The sequence below is a fragment of the Diabrotica undecimpunctata genome, chromosome 2 (genome assembly GCF_040954645.1).
Source record: "Diabrotica undecimpunctata isolate CICGRU chromosome 2, icDiaUnde3, whole genome shotgun sequence".
Taxonomy (NCBI): domain Eukaryota; kingdom Metazoa; phylum Arthropoda; class Insecta; order Coleoptera; family Chrysomelidae; genus Diabrotica; species Diabrotica undecimpunctata.
Genome location: NC_092804.1, coordinates 145,559,662 through 145,587,081, shown reverse-complemented (window position 1 = coordinate 145,587,081; position 27,420 = coordinate 145,559,662). Strand labels below are relative to the sequence as shown.

At 32.9% G+C, this 27,420-nt stretch overlaps 1 protein-coding gene across 1 annotated transcript in view; it reads left to right on the top strand.

The window, feature by feature from the left end:
* The window catches only part of LOC140435009 (acidic mammalian chitinase-like), a 29,018-nt gene extending 7,408 nt beyond the window's left edge, over positions 1-21,610 (top strand). The window contains exons 3-9 of the mRNA XM_072523669.1: positions 3,169-3,401; positions 4,677-4,804; positions 10,711-10,828; positions 11,401-11,586; positions 18,142-18,264; positions 20,703-20,822; positions 21,525-21,610. Of these exons, the coding sequence (XP_072379770.1) occupies positions 3,169-3,401; positions 4,677-4,804; positions 10,711-10,828; positions 11,401-11,586; positions 18,142-18,264; positions 20,703-20,822; positions 21,525-21,530 (914 nt within the window). The 3' untranslated portion in view covers positions 21,531-21,610. The remainder of the gene's footprint in view (positions 1-3,168; positions 3,402-4,676; positions 4,805-10,710; positions 10,829-11,400; positions 11,587-18,141; positions 18,265-20,702; positions 20,823-21,524) is intronic.
* Positions 21,611-27,420: the final 5,810 nt, after the last annotated feature.

Below are 27,420 nucleotides of genomic sequence, written 5' to 3'. Positions count from 1 at the left end.
AGTATATTTCAGGCATATAGATGTAACTAATCTTATGAATATATTAATATTGAATCACTATGTTTGTGAGAGTTTTGAATACAAATAATGTTCAGTGTCTACATCCGTGCTCCGATATTTTCTTATATTTAATATACTACTATTGCTTCTCCTGAATGAACAAGAAAATATCAAGAGAAACCAGAAAAGACCTAAGAAAATACAAAGATGAGAAAATCATCAAAACCATTGAGAACAATAAGAGTATGAAAATAATGAGACGCAAACTCACAAATGGAAATAAACAAATAGACAAACTCAAGGATAGAAATGGTAACATCACATCAAACAGAGAACATTTGTTACAAATTGTGGAATCATTCTATGAGACATTATATAGCAACCAATCGACTCTAGATATAGTTGAATATCAGCAGAGGAAGGTTCAAAATCAGGGTTCTGAAGATATCCCAGAAATCTCCTTGGACGAAGTTTACAAGGCTCTAAAAAAGATGAAGAATAACAAAGCTTCGGGGGAGGACGGTGTCGTCACGGAAGCGATAAAGATAGGAGGCTCAGTACTGATAGCCAAAATTCAAAAGCTCTTTAATCTATGCCTATGGAATCAAAATATCCCAACAAAGTGGAATAATTCAATAACTGTACTCTTACATATATAGCAGACCTGGAAAGATACAGACCAATCAGTCTCCTTAACCATCTTTATAAATTATAGACCCGAATAATAACGAACAGATTAGAGACAAAGCTGGATTTTTACCAACCTCGGGAACAAGCCGGTTTCCGCCCTAATTACAGCACAAACGATCACCTGCAGTGCCTAAAATCCCTGATAGAAAAAACTAACGAATATAACCGTCCCTTAGCATTGATATTTGTAGACTTTAAAAAGGCGTTTGATACAGTGGAACTACTGTCCATCTTAAGAGCACTACAAGATTGCAGGGTCGACCACAGATATTGTAATATAGTTAAAAATATATATGAAAATGCCACAACAACCATAAGTCTACATTCAGCAACTAATAAAATAAAGATAAAAAGTTGAGTCAGGCAAGGTGATACCATGTCACCAAAGCTGTTCATTACCGTTCTTGAGTATGCATTTAAAAGACTAACATGGCAACAGAAAGGAATATCCATCGATGGAGAAAGATTAAACCATCTACGTTTTGCGGACGATATCGTGCTTCTGTCAGATAATCTGGGAGAGATCAAAGACATGCTCCAAGAACTGAATGACATACTACAAGAAACTGAGCTGGAGATAAATTTCGAGAAAACCAAAATGATGACCAATATGGTTTCCAGCGAAGAGATACAGATCAATAACAACAAGGTAGAATTAATCGATAAATACACATACTTGGGTCATGAAATTAGAATAACCAGAGACAACCAAACCTGCGAGCTAAATAGACGAATCACGTTGGGATGGGCGGCATATGGAAGGATGAGAGACATTTTTAAAACAAATACCCCAATTCACCTGAAAAGGAACGCATTTAACCAATGCATCTTACCAGTCTTGACCTACGGAGCAGAGACCCTAACTTTAACGAAAGCTACTGCCGAAAAACTGAGGGTAACACAAAGGCGAATGAAGAGATCAATGCTGGGCCTGACCTTAAAAGATCGCGTGAGAAATGAGGAGATACGACGAAGAACTACGGAGGTGGGCTGGACATGTTGCTAGACGAAGATAGACGAAGAGATTATTGGAGTGGAGACCAAGAACCGACAAGCGAAGTCGAGGCAGACCACCCACCCGATGGACCGACGACTTAAGGAGAATAGGAACAAACTGGATTGCAGCAGCTAGAGATAGAGAGAACTGGAAACGTTTGGAGGAGGCCTATATCCAACAATGGATGTGAAAATAGGGCTGGATGATGATGATGATGATGATGATATTGCTTCTACTATCAGTAAGGAAATGGTCAATTGTATTTTTTTTTTGTAGTTGCATCAGATGACATCGACGTTTGTGTGTATATAGCTTTATATGGACAATATGCACTACCATGTTTTGTGATGTTGAAAATTCAATGAGTCTCCTTCCATTATCATTTGTGATATCATGCAGACTTTTTTTCCTATTATTGGTTGGTACTGTGGATCTTCCGCTATTTTTGCATTAGCATCGTCTAATATTATTTTTAAAGTACGTTTTGGCATACAATCGATGAGTGCCTCTAGCTCTAAATACAATAAATCTTGGTCGTCCTCGTCTGCCTCCTCCGTATAAGCTTATACGTTGACTATGGTAATATTACTGAACGTTATATATAAATGTACTTCTCTTCTTCGTTATATAAACGTTCTTTTATATAAAGCCTTCTTATATTCCAGGAAATAGATATAGACGTTATTTTGTTGATCTCTTCATTTTTTTTTATAGTATGGATAGCTCAAATAGTGGTTCCCTAGTTTCTATTCCCCTCAAAAATCCAACTGTGCGTTTCACATTTTCCATATATCCGATAATAAATTCTTTTATACAGAATTTTTAAAAAATGGCACGTTTTGGTTAAAAAATTTAAAGCAGTGGAGTGGGAAAACAACAAGTTAACTTTTCAGAACTGCTGCAGACAGAGTAAAATGGGCCGTGATTATCGACAATGTCCTTAAAGTATGAGACACGAAGAAGAAGATCGGTTAAGCTTAATTACCTAAAAGGTTAGCAGTTGTTAACGTTATTGTTTTTTGAGATGGGGATAAGGACCAATATCAACACAATGTACTCTATATCTACACAATGTTTTTAAATATTTTACTATTTTTAATTGCCCTAGTAAATCCTGAAGTTAGTATATCAGATAATTATTCGAAATATTCCTTGTTGTCGAAAAATTTGGGACTTTAAAGTGCAAACAATCCTTTTATGTACTTATTCCATTGCTTATAAACATATAAACATCACTATTTGCGAGTAGATGTTGGTTATTTTTATCTAATGAGAAAAAGCGTCTTTTTGTGAAGAAACCTAAAATAATGGTTTATTTGCAGTTCTGTACAAGTGTTCGTTCCAATTATCCTCGAGAATTAAAATTGTCATAATGATATCTAAATGTCGTGCGAAAATATAAATTGATTTTACTTAGATGTTAATTATTAATCATTTTAAAATTAAATTTATTATTTAATTTAAAGTACCTTATGTTTTAGATAATGTAAAAAAATTTACTGATCTCAAATCATCTAACCCGAAACTAAAAATTCTTGTTGCCATTGGAGGTTATAAGGAAGGTTCTGCTAAATACTCAAAAGTAGCTGCGTCAGCATCTCTCAGAAGGACGTTTATACAAAGCGCTTTGAAATATGTGCAAAGTAATAATTTTGATGGACTTGATATCGACTGGGAATATCCAGCTCATCGCGATGGAGCTGCAGTAGACAAGGTAAGTTAGTTGTAATGATACATATTATTATACAGTGTGGTGAATCTTGAACGTATCAAAAAACACTACATTGAAGTTATCCTGTTTTTTCTGTTCCATGGGGTTCCTGTTCGGAAGTGTATGTCGGTCAAACCAGCCAGAAACTATCAAACAGAATCGCTTTGCACAAGAGTTATGTTGTGAAGAAACCTACAAGTACAGCTTTTAGCCAAAATATTAAGAATACTCGACACATTGCCAACTATGATAATGTGGAAGTACTAAAAAAGGTGGACAACCAATGCAAAAGAAATTTCATAGAAATATGTTAAATCCATAACTGTAGCCCTTCTATGAACTGTAAGAAAGGTGTGAAAAATTTGAGTTGTATTTACTGATTTTTGCTTCAACAAGACTTGACAAGACGTAACAGACTGGAATATGAAGGCAACTTATCATAACATACACAGATGACCTACCTGCACTTGAGAGCAAATTTCATCTCCAGGCTGATTGTATTTCTTTAGAAGTTTTGTTCCGGCATTGGGTTCCATATTTTTTGCATGAGGTGTAGATGTGAATATAACCTTAGTACATGTGACATCGAGATGTTGACAGAAGATGGCAAGATTTTTAACAAAAAAAAATATGTATTAAATAAGTTTTCCATTTAGGTGCTGATGAAGGTGACAGCCTATCACCGAAAATTTCACATTTAGAATAAAGTTATTTACCAAACGGTTAAACTCTCATGAATAATTTTCGTATTATATCCTTACAGTAATTACACTTTCTTATCTTAATTTTCCTGGACATTTTCTCAAAGATTCATTCAAACATCCTCCTTAAGTCACTTTTATTTTTTATTGATTGATTTATTTTTTAATAACTAGATATTACATGTGAAAAAACCTATGAATAAAGATTAATTCTTTCCTAACCTTTAATGTTTATATCATTAATTTTCATTAATACTCACTTAACAACAACTGGGGTGACTGGACCTACAAGCCATTCGAAGATTGGTGATCCATAAATATCTAGTCATCCATATCAACCGTCATGTATTAGTTGGTAAAATCTATAATATATTAACGTATTATTATTGACATAATTTTAAAATTCGAGATTTAGTTATTTGATAAAAAAAGTCGCTATTGTAAAACTCTTGGTTTTCTTTAAATTTATTCTTCAAACAAGTTGCGAGTAGTTAATCAAGTTGTAGTAGAAGGAAAAGTATAGTTTTCCAAATGACATTATTTTTTTTCTATTTTAATATTTTTTGAATTTTTTAAGGAAAATTTTATAACATTACTAAAGGAAACTAAAGAAATATTTACAGCAAATGGTCTATTATTAACAGCTGCTGTTGCCGCAGGACATTCAATTGTTGCTCTTTCGTACGATGTTCCTCGTCTGTCTAAGTAAGTACTCGTAAATTATATTTTATTTTTAAAATATTAAAAATATATTTTTATTTTTATCTAGCTTAATACTAAAATAAAATGAAACTAAATATTAATGTCTAATTTACACAGCCATTCAATTGCTTCTGAGGACCATTCCACAAACTTCTGAAGGTTTCCACGGTAGGCACGATTTGGACAGTCTGAAACATAGTGGTTTATGGTCTGTCCCGTACGTATGCGATTAAGCCTCGCTCACGTGGTCCGCAGCAGGTTTGATGCGATATATATTTTCTATTATGCCTTGATAGTTCATTGGTCGATTAAGTAATAACATAAGCATTAGACATTAAACTAGTGCTGTTTAACTTGAATGCTCGAATAGGTTGAAAGTCGTCCTCCTCCTCACTGTAGGAAGGGATAGTCTACACACGATGGTAGCAGTAGTAAGGACTATGTCTGATAAACTTAGCAGCAGTTCTAAACATGAGAGTAGTTGGCACCTATTTCAAGTACAAAAACATACACAAAGTACGCTGGGCGTCTTCTAGCAGAAAAAAAAAACAAGTAGGATTGATAACATAATAATATATTTAAAACATGGGAAATATGTAGTGAAAGCGTTAGCAATGGATTAATGGATCATAAACCAAGAGTCCAAGAAAGTATACATATACTGGACCTGAATATGAGAACTTATTGTATCAGTAACAGAAGATTAAATACAAATACAAAAGTATGCTGGGAAAAGCCATGGTTTTATAAGGAATGCAAGAATTCAATCAGAGCAAAAGATAAAGCGTACTGAAAAATGCTCACAAAATCTGCTAAAACGACAGTAGAAAGTTATCAGATAAAGAAAAAAAAAAAAGAAATGAAAATACATAAAAAGCAAAGAAAAAACGAACTGTAATATATTGGATGCCTTAATAGAGACAAATGATTAATGATGATCTATAAGAAAGTAACACTAACATAAAAAATAATACAATACAAAAGCCTGAATGGGAAGTTATTAACGGCAAGGAAAAACGTATGAAATTGATGTGTGGAATATTTTAGTATATATATACAATCAGTTTATAACGATCTTCGTCGTTTTCTGATTTCCAGTTTCCATTGGTCCCGGTCATTCAGAAGGTATTCTACTATTCCTCTTGCTTTTATATCCTTGTTAACTTTTTCTCTCCAGCTTGCTTAATCTTGGTCTGTCCTTCTTTCATTTTCCCTGTGATATTCAGTTTATTACTTTTTTTTGATTCTGCGGTCCTCTATTATTTTATGTTTAACGCCCATGATTTCTTAAATTATCTCGTGTCTTGCTCTGTCTAATTTTAATTTACTGGCCGCCTGTCCTCCAATAATCAATTTCTGTTGCTTCCAAAGTCTTTATAGCTTTTATCTTCAATGACTATATTTCTCTTCCATACGTAACAATACTTTTGACCATACTATTATAGATTCTGTGTTTATTTTTCCTCGAAATTGTTTTTTCTCACAGTATGGTGTTCATTTGTGGAATGACTTGTTTTCCCAGTATATTTCGGTGTTTAATTTCTTCATCCAAATTTCCGTTATTGGTTATGTGTATACCTTTAGATATTTATACACTTTACAGTGATTTATTTCTTGGCGTTGCTCTTCTAAAATTAGATTTTGTTATTCTGCTTATATACACATGTATTCTGTTTTTTTTATATTTACTTCTAAGCCCTATTTCTGATATTCCTATATAAGTTCATATATTCTAGACCTTCGTAGTATTGAGCCAAGACTATTTGGTTAACTGCAAAGCATAGTGGGTACAAAGTGGTGTCGTTAAGATGAATTTCCATACCACTACATTTCCTTTTTCATGTCTTCAGAGCTGGCTCTAGGTAGATCTTAAAAAAGTCGGACAGACAGCATCCTTGTTTGAGTCCTTTGCGATTTCCAAGTGACAATAATAACTTTTGATTAGCGTGACCAAAGCTACCTCCCTGCAAAGTTTTAGTCAATTTAACCGAAACTACTTTTACATAAGAAAAGTGTTAGGTCCTTTGTATTTTAATTTACAAGAAACGACATGTCTAAAACACAAGCGTACGTTACGTAAATAAAAAAAACGGGTGTGGCACTCCAGTGAGACTACCGGTAGAAGTTATACTTCTATACACGCGTTCGCCGTTACAAATTTATATGGGAGTTAATCTGCACAAGCATTACAGTCATATGTAATCCTATAGGTAAGAGAGACCAGAATGAGAAACAGAATTAGGTATATAGGTATATGGTGCATCGTTTGCTGTATATAAACAACATTTGACCTGTAATAGGAGTATAGTAAATGAAGGATTAAATCAACAGTTTGATGAAAATGTATATTTTAATTTTCATATATGTACCCATGAAAGTAGTTAAATGTAAAAAAATTGTTTTACACATACTCTGCAATAAAATTCATTGTTTATTTTATTATTAATATAAAAATACAATACAATACACTGCAACATAATTCAATATAATAATACAATACAAATTAAAATGCAATATTCATAATATTTTAAAAATGACAATATACATAACTTACTTACGCATTTGTTTAAATTACCATGATAATATTATTAATAAAATAATATTAATAAATATTAAATATATTTACAAAAGGAACATTTTTATTTTCGAGAGCGAAAATATATCTTCTGTCTCTCTCTTAGCTATATCTTACATATGTAATGATTTTTCGCATTCACTCCCGTACAAATTTCCAACGTCGAACGCGCGTATAGAAGTATAACTTCAAAAAGTGTACCTGAAATACATGCCAACTACACAAGAGGCATACCATAATTACAAAATAATAAGAAACGAAACACATGCACTCACAAGAAAAATAAAAAATGATCACTGGGAACGCTTTTCGACAGAAGTTGAACATGATTTGTATGGTCTGCAAAAGAAAATATGGCACTTTATAAGAGGTCAAAAGAACGGAGGTAATGGAACTAATAGAACCAAAACACAAGAAAAGGGTACATTCATTGGCTAACTAAAAAAGCTATATACAGAGGAATAAGAAACTACGCTAGAACCGGAAATATCAAAAATTACCACAATTAAAGAACTTAATATATACAAGGAGTTCGTAAAATACTTTAAAAGATGAAGAATAGAAAAGCAGCAGGTAAAGACGGAATACCAAACGAATTACTGAAATATTGTAGAGCAGCAATGACAGAAAATTAACAGCATTAATCAATAAAATTATAAAACACAATAAAATACTGGAAGAATTGACAACGAGCGAACTAATTCTAATATTCAAAAAAGGTGATAAAGAACAGCCAGAGACTACAGAGGTATAAACTTGTTAAATACTACCTACTACTAATGAATTAGGGGATAAGTTTAGCAAATGAACAACAGGAATTTCGTACTGGAAGATCGTGTACAGATGCAATATTCGTCATAATAAAAATTACTGAGAAATCACTAGAGCATAATAGACTAGCATTTCTGTGTCTGAGTGATTTAAAGAAAGCATTTGATAGAGTAAGACTCAAAGATGTAATCCATCTTCTGTATAATAGAGAAGTTTTCATAAATATCATAAAAACTGTTGAAAACATATACCAAAACAACAAAATGGAAGTCAGAATAGATGGACAAGTTTAGAACCTATAGAAATAGGCAGCGAAAAAAGGAAAGAAGATACAGAATAAGAAACGAAAAAGTAAAAATACCCTGTTACGCAGACGACGCAATATTGATAGCCCAATATAAAGATAGTCTGAAAAGACTGGTCCACAGATTTATTATAAGAGCAAAAAGATATGACAATCTCATTTTAGAAAACTATTGAACAAGTAATAGAAATAAAATACCATTATTACTAATGTGCAACTACATTGTGAAGCTATGGAGTCTTGGACAAAGAAGTGAGAAATCAAGTATAAAAAGCAAATAGACTGACAGGATGAATTAATAACACTATATGGCGAAACAGACACATTAACACTGAGATGAAGTCAAGAATTTATAAAGACCCGACATAAGACAACACAAAGCCTACTGGAAACGGCAGAGATGAGAGTGAGAGTACTGAGAAGAGTTACAGGAAATACGCTGAGAGATCGAAAGAGAAGCGAAGACATTAGAAGAAAATGTACGGTACAGTGTATAGAAGCGTACAGTGTAAGCGAATAGACAATAAATAGATAAAATTTAAATGGAATAACCCCATAAGCAGAATGGGGAGACCTGTGTCGTCAAAATAGCAAGAAGTAAGTCACCAGAAGTATCGGACGGTCGGGCAAAAGACAGATTGACAACCTTTCATAGGTGTATTAATTCGGCAATGAACAAGCAGAATTGCTTATAAAGAATAAGAATAAGAAGAAGAAATTTAATACAGTTCGACCTTGGACCAAGCTATGTATCAAGTTTCAACTTTTTAGGATTTTCCCTTTATAGTTATAGCACATAAAGGCAGAAAAACCGACAGACAATAACTACTGAGTCCTTAATAATAAATATTAAAAGGGTCAAAAATTTTAGTATATAGTTTATTTTCATAAATTGTGGAGATAATTAGCACATATTCAACATAATATTCTAGCGAAAATGAATGAATTTATTCAATATACTAACGTGAAAAAAAAAATAAGTCCCACCCAAACAACTCTTTTCTGAACCTTAAAACTTGAATTACTAAATTTTTAGGTAATTGAACTAAGCCTGAGTTTTATTAATAGCGTCTTGGCGCCATTTTGTAAGATACTTTTAAATGGGATCATGGAGAAATTAATATATTATTTGAAAGCACTTGTATAAATCATTAGGTGCCTGGATTTTTTTTATTCTTTGTGGCACCGTTTCAAAATCCCCACTAAATTGTGAAAATCTTATTAAATTAACTCTCGGTGAAAGAATAACTCTTTTTTCCCAGATGGATAACGTCACTAGTATCATATATATGCCTAGAAATCTTAATTTAAAAATAAAATCGACCTTTTTTGAGATTTATCTCCATCCATATAAACATAATACATAAAAGAATATTTGTCCCTTTCATCTCTACGCCCATGACTACTATATGTACTAAATATTCAATGATAAATAAAATAGTTTGGAAAATTAAATAATGTATAAAATTATCGAAACAATATTAAAAAAGATATTATGATTTTTCCATTCTTTGATTTTTAAAACCGAAGTGACAAAAATCAGAACATAATAATTAAAAAAATATATTCTCTCATTGGGATCGAACTCGCGACTTCTTGTTCTAAACACCGCGCTTCAACTCATTCGACCAGTAACCTTAAATAATAAGGTGGCTAGTCAATGTCATTATTTGACAACAACCTTATTAGGATGTCAGTTTTTTGGTTGTATTTTGTGTTTGTGTTTATTTATTTACTGTATTCCAAAAATGGAAAGGTTATTACGAATCATAGAAGCTCCAAGAAGAATATTTATTTGTAAAAGACTTTGGCCAAATGTATATATATATATATATATATATATATATATATATATATATATATATATATATATATATATATATATATATATATATATATACCGAATTGTTATAAAATAATAATAATAATATTATATGTTCTGTCTCTCTCTTACCTATATCTTACATATGTAATGATTTTGCCAATTCACTCCCGTACAAATTTCCATCGAATGCGTGTATAGAAGTATAACTTCAAAAAGGGTATCAGATAAACTTGAGGAAGGTATCTAAAAATTTTTTCAATATATTTTACAGATAAACATGCAACCACCGAAAAGTTAGATAATATGCAACATAATAAAATAATTAGAAAATAAAAACATTTCATAAATTTTATGTCACTTTATAATACTTTTTCTACAAAAGTTTAAGTGATATTTGAAATTTTAATTGATACTCATTATATACTTTTTTACAGATATGTTGATTTTATTAATTTAATGGCATACGACTTTCACGGAACCTGGGAAGGAGTTTTGGGACATAATGCACCCTTATATGCATCATCCAGCGATTCCAATAAACAACTAAACATTGTGAGTTTTTTATATGAGTTTTTTATATAAAAGTTTTGTATGATAGTTTTTTATTCTTCCTTGTCTTAGCGTGCCTTTTAATTTTTAACTCGATCTTACTTTTCATCTCAAATTTACATTAACTGGAAATGACCCAGTTTTCAGTTATTACCTTAACTTAGAAAATAGGCTTTAAAATGCCATTAATAAGAAAACTGAAAAAAAAAACTACTAGAATTTAAATATTCCCAAAACTACTGATGTCGAATAATTGTTAATGTCGAAACCGGTCATCCTAGCCTTAATAAAATAGATTGTTGGTCTAAAATTTATTTCTACAACCCTATTTGAAGTGAATTCACATGTGCAACCCATTCATTAGTTAAATATTTGTTTTATTATCATAGAATATCTCGTTTTCTATCTGTACCTTTTCATTTACTTATGTATTAACGTAACTGTCTCCTATGATTAATATCTTAATGCGAATGATTATTATCAGATAACAATTGTCCACTTTTTTGTCCCTTTTTACATATATTTACCAATAAATAATCACCTTAATTTACTATTGAAGCAGTTTTCATTTTAAGGATGCTGCTGTTTCTAATTGGATCAATTTAGGTGCTGACCCCCAAAAAATCATCCTTGGTGTACCTATGTATGGAAGAATTTTTACACTCTCCGATACCAACAACGTGGCTTTGGGAGCAGCTTCTAGTGGAGCTAGCACCGCAGGTCCCTATACACAAGAAGCTGGATTACTGGCATATAATGAGGTAAATAATATTTTACATACGAGGTATTCCAATTCATTGCTTACAGTAAATACATAATAAAGATACATAAACCAATACATTGTAACTGTTACGAGGAGCACTTACAATAATTCATGATTTTAACAAGGTGTAAACGTACATATCTAACTCTTAAACTATATTGACAGACATCGTAGCATAAACTATTGGGAACTCTAGTAATTAATAACATACCGTATCATTATACTCGAAAGAATTTACTATAACTTAGTTGGACAACTGTTGTCTTGGTGTTAATGTAGCAAGGGCGTGCGCCAGAGATTTGTACGCACTTAAATTTATTTTTTTTTTATATTTTATGATAAGACGAATAGCAAAGATAAAATCAAATTAATAAATGTTAGAATGAGGTTTTCCAATAACATAATAGTGTGAATGCGTTATTGTAATGTATTAAATTAATAAAATTAACCTCTGTTAAAAAATATTTTAAAATTAAATGTAATATCGAGAGAAGAGAAACGTTGAAAAGGGCGATCGTTAACCGAGCTCTTATTGCATCCCATTCGTTTTTTAAGGAAAACGAAGTTTCAAAGCAAAAAATCTATGCGAAGGTAAAAAAATCATTCGCAAAAATAAAAACATTCTACATATCAGACTCAGAAAAATAAAACAAAAAAACTTAAAAGTGCAAATTAATATTTTACTCAGAATCTCTTGAAACTCAGTGTCTTACATGCTGTTCTCATTAACTACGTTAATTATCAGTGGTTCAACCTATGAAGCACTTACTTATTTACTCTAAACGATATCGCCAAGATTATACATCTTTTGTTCGACTTTCTGCTAAACATGCTGTATACATTTTTGCCATTTTTTAGATGTAATAGTCGCGATTTCTTCTTTTAAAAGATCTTTTATATACCAAAATTTAAAAGTAATATTCTTCTCTGACATATAATTTTTTAAGTCTGCCCAAAATAACTCAATTGGATTAAGCTCACAGCCTCACAGTAGGATCACTAATGTAATGGAAATATAGCAAGGAAATAAAGAAGGAAAAATTAAGGGACAATTAGCCTAGTAAAGAGAAACAATTATTTAAGAAATTATTACATATTCCAAATTGATTAAAAGAACAAATAAATTCATAGCTAGTAGGTAACATATTTACGTAAACATTTTACATGAAAACTCGACCCAGTTAAATGTATTACACGAGTCTCAAATATCAGGCCACCAAGGTTGTTTAAATCACGTTTCAAAACATAGACCTCCGCCGATATACAACACGAGGATCAGTCAGCAAAAAAAACAATAACGCGACCTTGGTACTACGACTGAAATTTGAGAACAGGGACTAATAAAAGAGGCGAACAAGGGGGCCAGCGGCGTTAGTGGGAAGTGGTCACGCAGACGCTCCACGCCATAGTGTGGAGATCGGAAGATACGCAGACAGTGGACGCGTTATTTAACTCGACGGGATAGTGTGACGTATAAAGTGTCGGCAACTGGAGATTCGAAGGTTCGCAATCTCAAATCCCGGTAGACTGGAGGCGTATCCCCTAGCTAGAGCCCAGATACGCGGAGGTAACTAAGATCTATATACTAACCCCAGGTATATCTAATGATACGGAATTGTCTGACCTTTAATTCCTTGCTTGTCTCTTCTCGTCTCCCTTCGCGCCTGATCGAACATTTTGGTCATAACTGATATTTTGTAGTGTACAGTCTAGTTAATACATTGTAAATTCGAAATTTGTTTTGTTATTCCTAACCGTTACAGGTCGAGACTAGAAGAGATACACATCTCGCTTATGCAGTGCTCCGACTTCTAACGTAAGCCCATAGCCTCTCACTCTTTGCAGGACCTGAGACCAAGAAGTCCTTAATTCCCTTCTTTCCAAAAATTTCCTCACCCTCTTGTAAATCCGCGAGGGCGAAACCAGTCAGTCCAGACTAGTGGAGCCAGTAAGCCTTGCCCCGCTCGCAGGGATAAGTATCCCCTAAGAATTGTAGAGGCCTTGATAAGGATATTGCGACAGACGTCTTCTACAATGGTGACAGCCTTATCAGAGTGGAGACATTTCATTTGAGGGGTTTAGTCGATTTATTTACAGCTTCAATTCTAAATTATCACGCATAACCCCCCCAAATTATTAGAATGGTGTCTCCCCCCCAATATACTTTTATGTATTATTAGAATAGTAATTATGTATTATTAGACTAAAGCCTCAAACTATTTGATTTTTTTCTTTAGCAATTTCATCTACAGTATACTTAGATTCTTTTTTTTTGTTTATTCACAATAGTCAGAAGCTCGATTTTTAGAAATGACTTATCAAAACTTTTAGATCGTAGCCATCGGGATGGTACGGTGCATTATCTCTAAAACAATTACTGAATTTTTGTTTCGTTTTTTTAATACCAAAAAGAACCACTTTCTAAATGACTCGCCAATGATCTCTTCATGACAGTCGTCAGATTTTTTTGAATCGATAGCTTATAAGACATTAGTAACAAATCCGCCGTCACTACCAATGTGACAAACGATCAACCTCTTTCCTTTACCTAAAAATAAAGCAATTTTTAATTTACTCTTGAACTGGAAATTAACTACTATTGTAAATGCAAAACAATTATCGTTGCACTTTGTTACCTTAAAACGTATGATACTGTCTTATATTATCTACATACGATAACGAGGAATAATTTTTAACTTCATTAACATGGTACCCTCAAAATGAATCTGACTGTTCACGATTGTTTAAGGATATAAGGCAGTTCTACCATACGTTCATAGGAGATGACGTGCAACAATAATTGTTTTGCAAGTACTATATGTGAAAATTTATAAAGATATTACAAATTTCAACTTTCATTTAAACGTACCTACCTGATGGATTTTTTAATCCAGTCGAAAAACCATCCAGAAAGACTTGGCTTGAATAAACGATAGACTTATCGACCCAAACTTTAGATTTCGTATGTCCAGCAACCCACGTCTTATGCAAGTCATAAATCTTACGACCATCATTTCGGAAGATTTAATTTTCATCAAATATTCCCTCCTCCACAAAACAATCTCATCTTTTTTTCAACATGATCTGCCTTACTCGTTTTTGATACTTAAAATTAAGTGTCTTAAGAAGTCTATAAAATGGTTTTCTTTTAAAATTAGGCAGATCATTATCCTTAATAACTTCACTTAAAACTGTGTCTACATTAAACCATACTTACTTTTGCTCACTAATTGCACTTGCAACAATTTAAAAACCAATCTTTCTAAAACAAGTAGCAACTCTACTAATAGTCTAAGATCCCACTGCAAGATCACTATGTTCATAACGTAGGTAGTTAATGAAACTCACATTTTTACATACATTTAAAATTAGGAGAATACATTGATAATAGGTTGCCAGTCTACAAGTGGCCGCAAATATTTTAATTCAATTATTAGTAATTAGTTTTTTAACAAAAATTTTTTTTGCTCATTTATTTTTTTAATAAAATACGCTGGTCATGACGTACATTCATGTTTTTATATCAAATTAAAGCTAGATATTTTCTTAATATGATGATATAAGTTTTCCTGAGGAAAATGGTCGCAAATTAGGGTTGTCAGCTAATAAAAACGTGATATATCAAAGATAAAATAAAAGACAACTAGCGCGCAACGCTACTGGTTTGAAGTGTCAGTTGTGTGAGTTTTCAAGCATGCGTCGATAGATATTTATAATAATATACATATTGATATAAAAACATGCATATATGTCATGAGCAGCGTATTTTATTTAAAAAATAAATAAACGAAATACAATTTTTTTTAAAAATTAATACCTTTTAATTAAATTAAAAATATTTGCGGCCACTTTATGACTGGCAACCTATTATCAATGTATTCTCCTAATTTTATATGCATGTAAAAAATGTGACTTTATTAAACTTTTTTTTTATCTTTATAGAGTGGGGGGTCTGGAATCTTCAAAAGACATCGCATTCCAGGACGTCGCCTGACTGACCTTAGTGCAGGATTCGTTCTTCGTACTCCCGGCGATAGTTCCCGAGGTACTTTAAAATGCCCTCTCGTCGCCGAGTCTACGCCGCTAAACGAGACCCTGCTCTGTCATCCAGCGATCCGAAAGCAGAATGGCCGCTGTAAGGCCGGCATCACTTCAGAAGCACTACCTTCATTCATTCATTCTCCATTCATCCACATCCACACTCCATTCATTAGCAAGGAGAATCCCTGTCTCGTTCCAGGTAGCGCGTAGAAGATCCTCATCGCTCCTAGTACGGCATCACTCCCAGAGTTTGTTTAACTAAGTTATGAACGTAGTAATCGGCAGTGGAATCTTGTACTATAAGTTTTAATAATTTAATAGGAAAACAAAACCGTACGTCTATGGCTTCTAACGTGTCTTAGCGTGATTCTCTTTATTCCCAGCACATCTTTATTTTGAATATACTGTGGATAAATGAAATATTGGACTTCCTTAAAATAATCTTATTTTAGTCAATCCCAAAAATTTTTTTTATTCTCATTTGTGCCGTAAAATTTTACCACTATTTAAAACCACTTCTTTTTCTCATTTGAAACCCCTGTAAATTTGTATCTGAAATCAATTGGTTTAATTTAAGTACAGTGCCATATTATATTGTGTAATAATATTATTATTTAATAATAATATTATAGGTTTAACGTGTTAACAGGTTTAACGTGTTAATACCAAAACAAAACTAAAGAGGAAAAAAATCCATTTCGATAAATCCCGAAATTTAAGGGAAAAACTTAATTTTTTAAAAAACCCGTATCGATACCTTCGATATAATGCAAACATTATTAAATATAATAAAGTAGTTGAAGTACAAAAACCAATGGCTCATGATGGATTGTTTGTATAATAATATAAACTGTACTGGGAGGGGTTTAGGAGTTAAAACCACCTTCCCCCCCCCCCCCCCAGGGCATATAAAGTAAGAAATATATAAAGAATAGTAGGAAAATATAACTTGTCTTTCACACACAACACAAAAAATCCAAAACGCTAATTTAATAATTAAATTACCTGTAACGACCTGTACATGTGAAAAGTTATTTTCATCGCTGAAAGTACTAAAGACTTATTTAAGAAATTGTATTAGCGAAGAGAGACTAAACGGTTTAGCTTTGATGTTTATCCATCAGGACATTTTAAATAGATAGATAAAAAGAAGAGGTAATAAACCATCTGGCTCTAAAGCAACGCCGTTTAGACATTTTATTATAAATTTAATTTGTTTACAAATAATTACATATTTAAAATACAATTTAGGTTTTAAATTGATATTTTTCATTATATTTAGATATAGATACCTAATATTAGGCTCACAATAAGAGTAGACAGAACGAGTCTGTTGCGAGAAGCATGTGCCTACTGCAGTGTATGTGCTGCGACCTTGTGGACTATCATGGGTTGTGTTCCTCTGTAAGTGTTAGCAGTAAAAAGGAGACATCTTCATGGGAGAAGGGAGCGTTTGAAAACAGCTATAAAAAAAAAGAAGAAAGAGAAAAAACAATGGAAAGATGCCAACAAGAGTGGAACAATACGGAAAATGTTGTGGCCCAGTGGACCAAGATGCTGATCCGGAGTCTAAGAAACTTAGTAGATTGTCTATTTTAGGGCGTATCTTCATAGGTTCAGAAAGACAGATACAGATAAATGTCTATACTGCGAATATTCCGACACTGTTAGTCACACAATGCTGGAGTGTAATAGATGTACAGTGGACAGAAACAAAATGTATAGAGAATAGTTATGAACCCTGTGATTGTGACAGAGATGATTATGAAGATCACGGGAAGTAAGGAGGGATGGAATAGTGTTTACAACTATATCCGAACAGTAATTAAAAAGAAAGGGGAAGAAGAGAAACATAAATCGGACCAACGACAGAGATAAGATCTAGATAAGAGAATGAAGTTTTCCAAAAATGTCGTCAGCTTTACAGCGGCCATCCCCTTTACAGCGGTTTTAGTTGGTAGGCAGGATAACAGATACCTGAATCTTTGGCACTGCTATCTAGTACTTTAAATTAAACTAAAACCCGAATTTTAAGGACTCAAAATGGGGGTAGCATAAAAGAATTTCGGTGCCCAACCACCTCCCCCACTAGCAAAATTCTAGGTACGCCACTGCATTGAATTCAAAGTACTTCTAAAGAGTTATGATTAAAATTTCATCAAAACATATTCATTACTAACGAATTTTAAAAAAAATTAAATTTTAATTACTGTATGTTTGACTAAAGTAATTACAATCTGGTTTTGGGAGCTGCAGTCTTTGATTTTAATGTTCTTTTTGACAGTGTTCCAGATATTAATCCAGATCTTTAAGTATACATACTTCTTATAACAAAACAATATAAATCGAAAAGTAGATAAATATGCGTGTATTAGAGCGGTATGGATGAAAGGGAAGTAGATGTGTGGTGTGCTATATATAACAGTCAGTGTGTCAGATCACTAATTTAGGGGAAAAATATATTTAAACGTTTATATTCAAAAATAATTTTAATAAAGTAAGCTACTTTTAGATAGTTGAAAAACAATCAGAAGGAGGATGGACCTATGTTTGGGATGAAGAACAACAAGTTCCGCACATATATAAAGGAAACCAGTGGATAAGTTTTGACGATCCAAAATCCATAAAGAAAAAAGTAAGTGTTTTAAATTAAATAGTTACTTATGTACACTGATGTTAATAACAAACTTTAAATGCAACATGCCTTATTTTTAGTGTAATAGGTGTATTTCCCTAATATATTAATTTCAGTCCTTTTTTTTATTTTAATACAGCCACATCAATGAAATTGTCATGATAAAATGATTTATTTTGTTGTTTGTAACTGATTGCTTCCCATAATCCAGTATACTGGATACTATATTTATTTAAACACATAGAGTTGATATAAACACATTTTTAGAGTTTGTTTATATATCACGGACGCGTATTTTCTGTGATCGAAAGCCGCTCGATATTGCGTTTCAACTAAACATCCATTTAGATCGCTGAGAAAGTTTTGCCGGAAAGATAATTGCCACAGTCTCGCTGAGGTCATTGTCAGGGGCAATTGCTTACAGATTTAGTCCAAATTTTACGTCGAATTTGTAATGTTTTCTCGTTCTTCGTCCCTTTTCATGGAAATCTAGTGTGTAGTGGCAGTTAATTGTGCAGTATGTGTAGTTACAGAAGTGGTTTAAATATTTGGTCAATGAGAACAGACGTGATTTAGTTTGGTCGGAGAGAACCGGCAAATTTGTGAAGAAAAGTGATTTTTACTCAATGTGATGTGTCAGTTCTGAACGAGTAATCAGTGTTTTTTGTTTGTAAGCCCTCTCTTAGGAGATGTTTATAGAACGGCGTTGGTAAAAAATTTGAAAAGTACCCACATGTTCCAGTTTTTTTAAGAAGTGGAGCTTTAAATTGTGAGTCCAGTGTCCCAATTTCAACCTCAAATAGTCAGTCCTAAGAAGCGTTTCAGAAAATAATTCGAAATGTGAGATGTAGTTTTTGTTCGAGTGGCAGAGAGTTTAAATTGCAGTTTTTTTTGGGAAAAAAAAATAAACATTTAATGATAAGGATAGCTGGCTCTCATCCAGGAGACTCGGGTTCGATTCCCGGTACCGGAACCAAACGGGAATTTAAACTCTCTGCCACTTCTTAAAAAAACTTTACCATGGGGGTACTTTTCAAATTTGTTGCAAATGCCGTTCTACAAACATCTCATATGAGAGACGGCTTATAAACAAAAAACAGTGATTACTCGTTCAGAACTGACACATCACATTGAGTAAAATCACTTTTCTTCACAAATTTGCCGATTTGCTCCGACCAAACTAAACAACGTCTGTTCTCCTTGACCAAATATTCAAACCTTCTCTGTAACTACACATACTGCGCAATTAACTGCCACTACACACTAGATTTCTATGAAAAGTGACGAAGAACGAAAAAACATTACAAATTTGACGTAAAATTTGGACTAACACTGTAAGCAACTACCCCTGACAATGGCCTCAGCGCGAGTGTCGCAATTATCTTTCCGGCAAAACTTTCTCAGCGATCTAAATGGATGTTTATTTGAAACGCAATATCGAGCGGCTTTCGATCAAAGAAAATACGAGGGACAAAACAATTGCAAAATAGGAAATTGATAGGGCTTTTCCAAGAATAACTCAGCTTTCATATGTCCCAATAACAATAATCCTTTATTTTAAAGGTAATAATTATTTCATAAAAAAAAAGCTTTGCAAAATTATTTTATCTTTATTAATAAAAAAGTCATTAAATATTAAACATTAAGAAGGTCATTAAAAAGTTGCGAATTAATTTGTTTTGTAAGAGAGTTTATACAAAATTAAGCTGTAAACTTTGAAAATCTAGCTAATGGAAATTATAAAACAACTAAGCATAAATAGTTTAAGATTTGATAAATGTTTTTATCTTAATTTTTGACCAAGATATGAAACTTTTAATAACCGCTCGGACGGTCAGCTTGCGGCGTAATTGATTTTTCTTTTAAGTAAATGCACCACTGCCTATACCTAAATCTGCATAGAAAACGTTATAGAACAATGTTTCCAAACAAATAAGGAAATGACCAAAAAATGGTGTAACTGGCGAACTTAGAAAAATAGTATCTGGGTTACTGTAAATCCTAAATACTTTTACCAAACGTCATTTTAAAGATAAAGGATAAAAGGCTTCTTTCTGTAAAGCCATGGCTATACCTATTCCCCCATGGAAAGTTTTATGACAAAAAATAAGCATCGCGCGTGTTCCTGTTTTTTTTTGCTTAGTTTTTTTAATATATTTTTGTCAAAAAAAAAATGTTTTTTTCTCTATTATTTTAACGTTGTAGTTTATTTAGCCTTATTATTGAACATAATCAATAACCGATAGATGGCATATCTATCAATATATACAAGAAAGTAGTTTCAGAACATTATTTGGTATTTTATTTTACTCTAGTTCTTCATCACATATGATCCAGAACAAGTATAAATATAGCTTCCTTGCCCATCCATCCGATTGTTTTTGATTTCAGTTTTTTCTACCTAATGAATGTAATATTTAGCCTTGTTTTACTTTCAGACCCTTTATGCCAAGAAAAAAGGTCTTGGAGGAGTTATGGTTTGGTCCCTTGATATGGATGATTTTCAAGGATTATCTGGAGAGAAGAATGCGCTTTTAAAACCTATTATCGAAAATTTGGTAAGTATGTTTTTAAATATTTATATACCTAAAACTATACAGATAGTAAAACCAGTACAGAAGGTTAAAAATGTAATTAAATTAAAAAATAATAGCATTTTTTTTATAATACGATTAGACCAGGGTGGATCTGTGAAAAAACAACTAAATTTGAATTTGGAAGGTGGCATTCGGATTTTTGCAGAAATACGAGTAGCTAGGTGATAACTTCAGTAACAATAATTGACATATTCTCCCTGGCAGTTACCTCTCATCGTATTGTTGATTAATTGCCGCCATATTGCTTTTGAAACTAATTTTTTTTTTCGAATAAAACGATCCATGCGGTATCTGGGTACAAATTGCAGAATTATAGTACTTTTATAAAATATAAATTTAAACTGTTTTACGTTACAGATTTCTGTCGAATTATATATACATTCAAAATTAATGGGACAATTGTACCCAACATGAAAGGGTTAAAGTATACCTACTATATAGGTTTCAATTGTCAATATGAATGAGACAGATAAAATTAAATTATCAAAAGATTCTTTTGCATTACAAAAAAATAATTTGTTTAATTTGCATTTCGAGAACGATTTCCGAAGTGCAAATAGATACGTTAAAATATATTTACTTTAAAAAAAAATGTAAAAACTGTAAAAAAAAATGTTTGGTTAGAAATTACAACTAATATTTTGTTTTGTTTTATGTTTTTAGTCGTAATACTGAATGATGCACCTATAATGTAGCTGTTGGTAACAAATCTTAACATATAATCTTCACTTCAAGAATATTAGGATATACAGCAACTATTAGGATATAATTCGTCAATTAGTGTTTGTGTCTAAAAAAATAATTTGCTTGAATTTTTGCCTAATTGTTTAGCTTGTAACAGTAATAAACATAAAGTTTGCTTGTATATTTTTTTAATTCATTATGGAACCTATAAATATTATAAATCCGATCAGACTTGGTATTTGATGCAATTTAGTCAAACGGGTGCGTTGGTAAGTAACAGCTTGGGGTAGCGAGTAGTACTCTTTTACAGTTCCCAGTAAAGGACAGACTACTTCAGGGTTGAGCTTGGCAACCCTGTCCCTACGCCAGCTACTGTTGGTCTCCTGAGTTCCTGTCTTGGGACAAAAAAGGTCCCAATTCTGTACTCTATCTAATCCCCATATTCGCTGTTCCGGTAGAACATTGACGTAACTGCAAATTTATCGAAAATGAGTTTATGTCGTCATTGGGTCCAAACTTGGTTACCCCATTTGTCAGATCACTGTCAGACGTGTTGTTCAGCTTTTAGCCACCATGGAGCAGATGTGTCATATTTGAAAAATCAGCCGATCTCGGAGCAACAATGACAGAATGTATAGTTGTGCTTCGATTGGTCGAGTGTGTGCTTGTACCTACGGTGCTAGATTGACGCAATTGTATTTTATGTTATTGTTACTCTAATGTTTTTTTGACAAATACGCGGAAACATTGACGTAACTGTATTCTGTGCCATTTTCATCTAGATTTCTCCTTATTGTGAGGCAACATTGACATAAGTGCATTTTATGTAAGTAAAATATACACCAAGATCCCCAAACACCAACACTTGGTAATGCTCTCTTAGTTAAGAAGGGAAAAAAATACAAAGGAATGTGGATAATTGGTTGAAAGAGAAGAGGAAAAGACTAAAGAATTCTGGACAGGGATATACTTCTAGAATAGGAAAAGCTGTAGCTGCTAAAAAAATGGGACATGTGTGTACCGACAACTGCCGTTTGAAATGTCCAAATAGGGTATCTGAAAAGCTGAGAGAGACACAGAGTTTAAAAGAGTATTGGGAATTAGGGTCCTTGCAAAGACAGCGAGATATTTTGGGTTCTTGTATTCAGCCACTTAAGTTGAGTTACCGACGTATTTCTACATCAAAAACCTCTCCCAGAAATACAAATTGTGCATTTTTCATTACAGGCAAGGGAAAATAAGAACGATTATGTAAAACGTTTCTCATTAATACTTTTGAAATAACTGAAAGAGCTATTCGCTCTATAATTAAAGCAGTTTCAAGTAAAAAAACTACTATTATACCAGAAGATAAACGTGGGAAGCACAAAAGTCACAAAAAAATAAGTGACAAAATTTTGGATTCTGTTCGTAGCCATATAAATTTAATTCCACGAATTGAAAGTCACTATCTTCGAAGTAATTCTTCGAGGCAATACATAGACGGTGGTTTAATTATTGCGGAACTTCACAGGAACTATATAAAGGAACGAAAAGAAGCAAAAGAAGAAGAGTCAGAAGAGTCAGCAACCTACGATTGTTATTCTCATATTTTCAACATAGAGTTTAATATAGGGTTTTTTATTCCGAAGAAAGATAGAAAGACATATATCAATTTTATGGAGCTCCAATTCCTGCACAACTTCCTTTCCCGTTTGTTCCAAGATGCGATGTTCCAAGTGCTAATTCGTAGGTTATTTGATCTCTTTGCTCTTTTTCTTGCGTGGTTCGTCATCTGTGTATCCGTCCAATTCCGAGGCTTCTGTTCGGTTCTCTGAGCATTTGATTTTTTTGACCTTCTCCAAGAAGTGCAAAAAAGTATGTCCTCTATTGATAAGGGTACCTAACAAGAAATATGGGAGACTATTAAACATTGTATAACAACACCAATTAATCGACCAAAGCTTAATAGTCCTGTGAAACAGAAACACTGGATGACAGATGAAACCCTTAAAATGATTGAGAATAGAAGTAATCTTTATCAAAGTGGTGTACATAGTGAAGGGTAAAAAGCTAGTTTAAGAAACCTTGACAAAGAAATAAAACAAAAGTGCACAGCTGATAAACAACAATACTCAATAAATGGCAATATATGTAAAGAAATTAGAATCATGGTTGATACAATTAGCCAAGAGACCTATTTCAAAAAATGCGCTACATAACAAGAGACATTAAAAATAGAACTTGGGCTGTTGAACAGGATATGGGAACCCTGAGAACCAACAAAGAAGACTTAGCAGAGACATGGAGATTATATTGCTGATATCTATATAAAGATTATATAAAGATAATAAACGCCAGGAATTTCCGTTGCTTGGACACCAAGCAACGGATTGGGCCAAAATATGACATTCCAAGAAATGACCTGACGACTAAACAACTTTTACAATAACAACAATGCATAAAAAAATACATACAAATACATAAATGCAACAACTATACAACCATCTCCCTTATCTCATATGCCAGCAAAATATTGCTACACATAATCAATGAGAAACTCAAAACTTTTCTACAAAAAGAAATACCCAAAAAGCAACCTGGTTTTAGCAAAGGCAGAGGTACTCGAGAACACCTGAATATAAGACAAATAATAAAAAAATCTAGGCAATATAATATCCTACTATATATTCGTCGAGTCGAAGAAAGCTGGCAAAAATTAAGTCTAATATCGTAGCTTCGCCCAAGAAAGTTCTTGGTGGGAGAAATATAAATAATAATACATCGTTTCCAAGGCAAACAACTCCATGGTTTTGTACAGAAATGAAGGAAAAATGCAAAGAAAAGAAAAAAGCTTACCTGAAATACATGTCAACCAAAACACAAGAGACATACTTTTAATTACAAGACAGTTAGAAACAAAACACATGCATTTGTAAGAAAATAAACAATGATCACTGGAAACGCTTTTCCAAAAAAATGGAACATGATTTTTACGGTTTGCAAAACGAAATATGGCGCTTCATATGAGGTCAAAGAACGGAGGTAAAGGAACTAATAGAACCAAAACACATAGAAAAGGATACGTGGGTTAACTACCTAAAACAGCTATATGCAGAGGAAAAACAAACGACGCTAGAACCAGAAACAGCAGAACTTACTATAAATGTACAGGAAATTCGGAAAATACTTGAAAACCTGAAGAACAGAAAAGCAGCAGGTAAACACGGGATACCAAACGAGTTACTGAAATATTGTGGAACAGCAATGACAGGACAATTAACAACATTAATTAATAAAATTTTAAAACACAATAAAATACCGGAAGAATGGAGAACGAGCGAACTAAGTCTACTATTCAAAAAAGGAGATAAAAAATAGCCAGAAAACTGCAGAGGTATAAACTTATGACAGAGGTTAAACTTGCAACTAAAATTTTACAAGTGCTAATATATCAGAGGAAAATTTTAGCAGATAAACAACATGGTTTTTGTAGTGGAAAATTGTGTACTGGTGCAATATTCGTTATAAAGCAAATTACTGAGAAATCACTAGAGTATAATAGACCAGCCTTTTTATATCTGACTGACCTAAAGAAAGCGTTTGACAAAGTACTCAAAGATGTAATCCATCTGTGTAATAGAGAAATTCCCCTAAATATTATAAAAATTATCGAAAACATCTACCAAAACAATAAAGTGGAAGTCAGAATAGATGGACAACTTACAGAACCTATAGAAAATAGGCATTTGAATAAGACTAGGGGATTCATTGAGCTTCATACTCTTCAATTTGATCATGAATGAAATCATCGAAACCATTAACAAAGGAAGAGGTTACAGAATGGAAAACAAAGAAATCATACTCTGTTACGCAGACCACGCAATATTGATAGTCCAAGATGAAGATAGTTTGCAAAGACTGGCATACAGATTTAACATAAGAGCAAAAGAATTTATTATGACAATCTCAACTCAAGAAACTAAAACAATAGTAGTCAGCAAAGAACCAACCAGATGTAAAATAGAAATTGATGGTATCAGTATTAAATAAGTAATGGAAATAAAATACTTGGGAATTACACTGTCTAGCTATGGAGACCTGGACAAAGAAGTGAGAGACCAATAAACAAAAGCAAATAGACTGGCAGGATGCCTTAACAATACTCTATGGCGAAACAGACACATTAACACTGAGATGAAATCAAGAATTTATAAAGCCAGTGTAAATAATGACATATGCCTCAGAAAACCCGATACAGCCACAACACAAAGGCTACTGGAAACGGCAGAGATAAGAGTACTGAGAAGAATTACAGGAAATACCTTGAGAGATCGAAAGAGAAGTGAATACATTAGAAGAAAATGTAACGTACAGTGTATAAATGAATTGACAAAAAATAGAAAAAAAGAATAGAATAACCACATAAGCGGAATGGAGGAGACCCATGTCGTCAAAAATAGCAAAAGATAAGTCACCAATCCGCAGAAGGAGTATTGGACGACCGCATAAAAGATAGAGTAACAACCTTCCATAGAGTCATTATTCCGCCAATGAACAAGCAGAATTGCTTATAAAGAGGAAGAAGAAGATATTTGTTCTATAGATTATCGCAAAGCGTTCGACAGAGTCTAGTGGCAACACTTATGGCAGATACTAAAAAAGTAAGTGTACCACAACACTTAATTTCGCTTATAACTTAATTTTACGAACACACTACTGGAACAATCACGTGCTTGACACACTCTTCAATGAATTCGATCCAGAACAAGGTGTCAGAGAAGGATGTAAACTGTCTCCACAATTATTTAATATGTATGGGGAGCATATTATAATAAGAGCACTTGAAGGATGGGAAAAGGGCATCTCAATAAATACCCGAAAAACAAACAACCTACGTTTTACAGACGATACAGCCCTCCTTGTAAATAGTCAAGAAGAGTTAGTTTATCTCATAAGACTGGCTGAAAACGAAAGTCAAATATTTGGTCTGCAGTTAGTTTCAAAGACAAAGATCATGATAGTGGATAGACTACATCAAAATTATGCACACATAACCACGATTGACAGGTTTGAGGTTGTAAGCTTATATTTATATCTGGGATCATTAATCACAAACACAGTGTCATTACAGAAAGAAATAAAACGTAAATTGACACAAATTTCGGCAGGAATATTAGAAGAGGATTCAATGTTGGTGTAGGTGTCGGAGAGGTTGTTCTTTTGCTGGTAAGAGCAAACCATTAAAATCTCCGGTAAATGTAAAACTGATAATTACGAATGGGTCACAGCTGATCTAAAAACTCAGCCAGCTCTGAAAATGGATCCTACATCATACATCAACGAAGACGTAAGTCCCGTAATCCCCAGATAATATAAATGGCGTAATATGGGAGTACGTTATATAGCAGAAGGAAAAGGGTAAAGGACGGGTTTCGACGACTTAAAACCGGACTATACCAGCGAAAGATCGTGAAAATCCTTGAATAATTACAAGATTTTAAGAAGACTTTTAAGTAAGTGGTCAAAATGGACAATTATAATCTAAACCGATGCAACCAAAACCTGAAATGGATAATTCCTTCCAAGACAAATGTTTCTTCCAAGGCAAGTAGATAAAAAATATTTAATTTACCTCATAACTTACCTCTCGTTAGCGCTGAAGCTTTAGCTATTTATGAAGCTTTAGTATATTTAAAGAATCAGATAATATTTCAGTATAAAAATGTTCTGAAACTGTTTTCGTGTGGCATACCTAAGTGACATTTTTAACTGCTGTTTAACGTTTCAAATTTTACTCCGGAAATCATTCTCAACAAAGATTATTTTAAATAATGAAACCAAAGAGTTGTTAAGCTAGGTATTTTTTTTTATTTTGAAAAAGTAGTCTAGCATA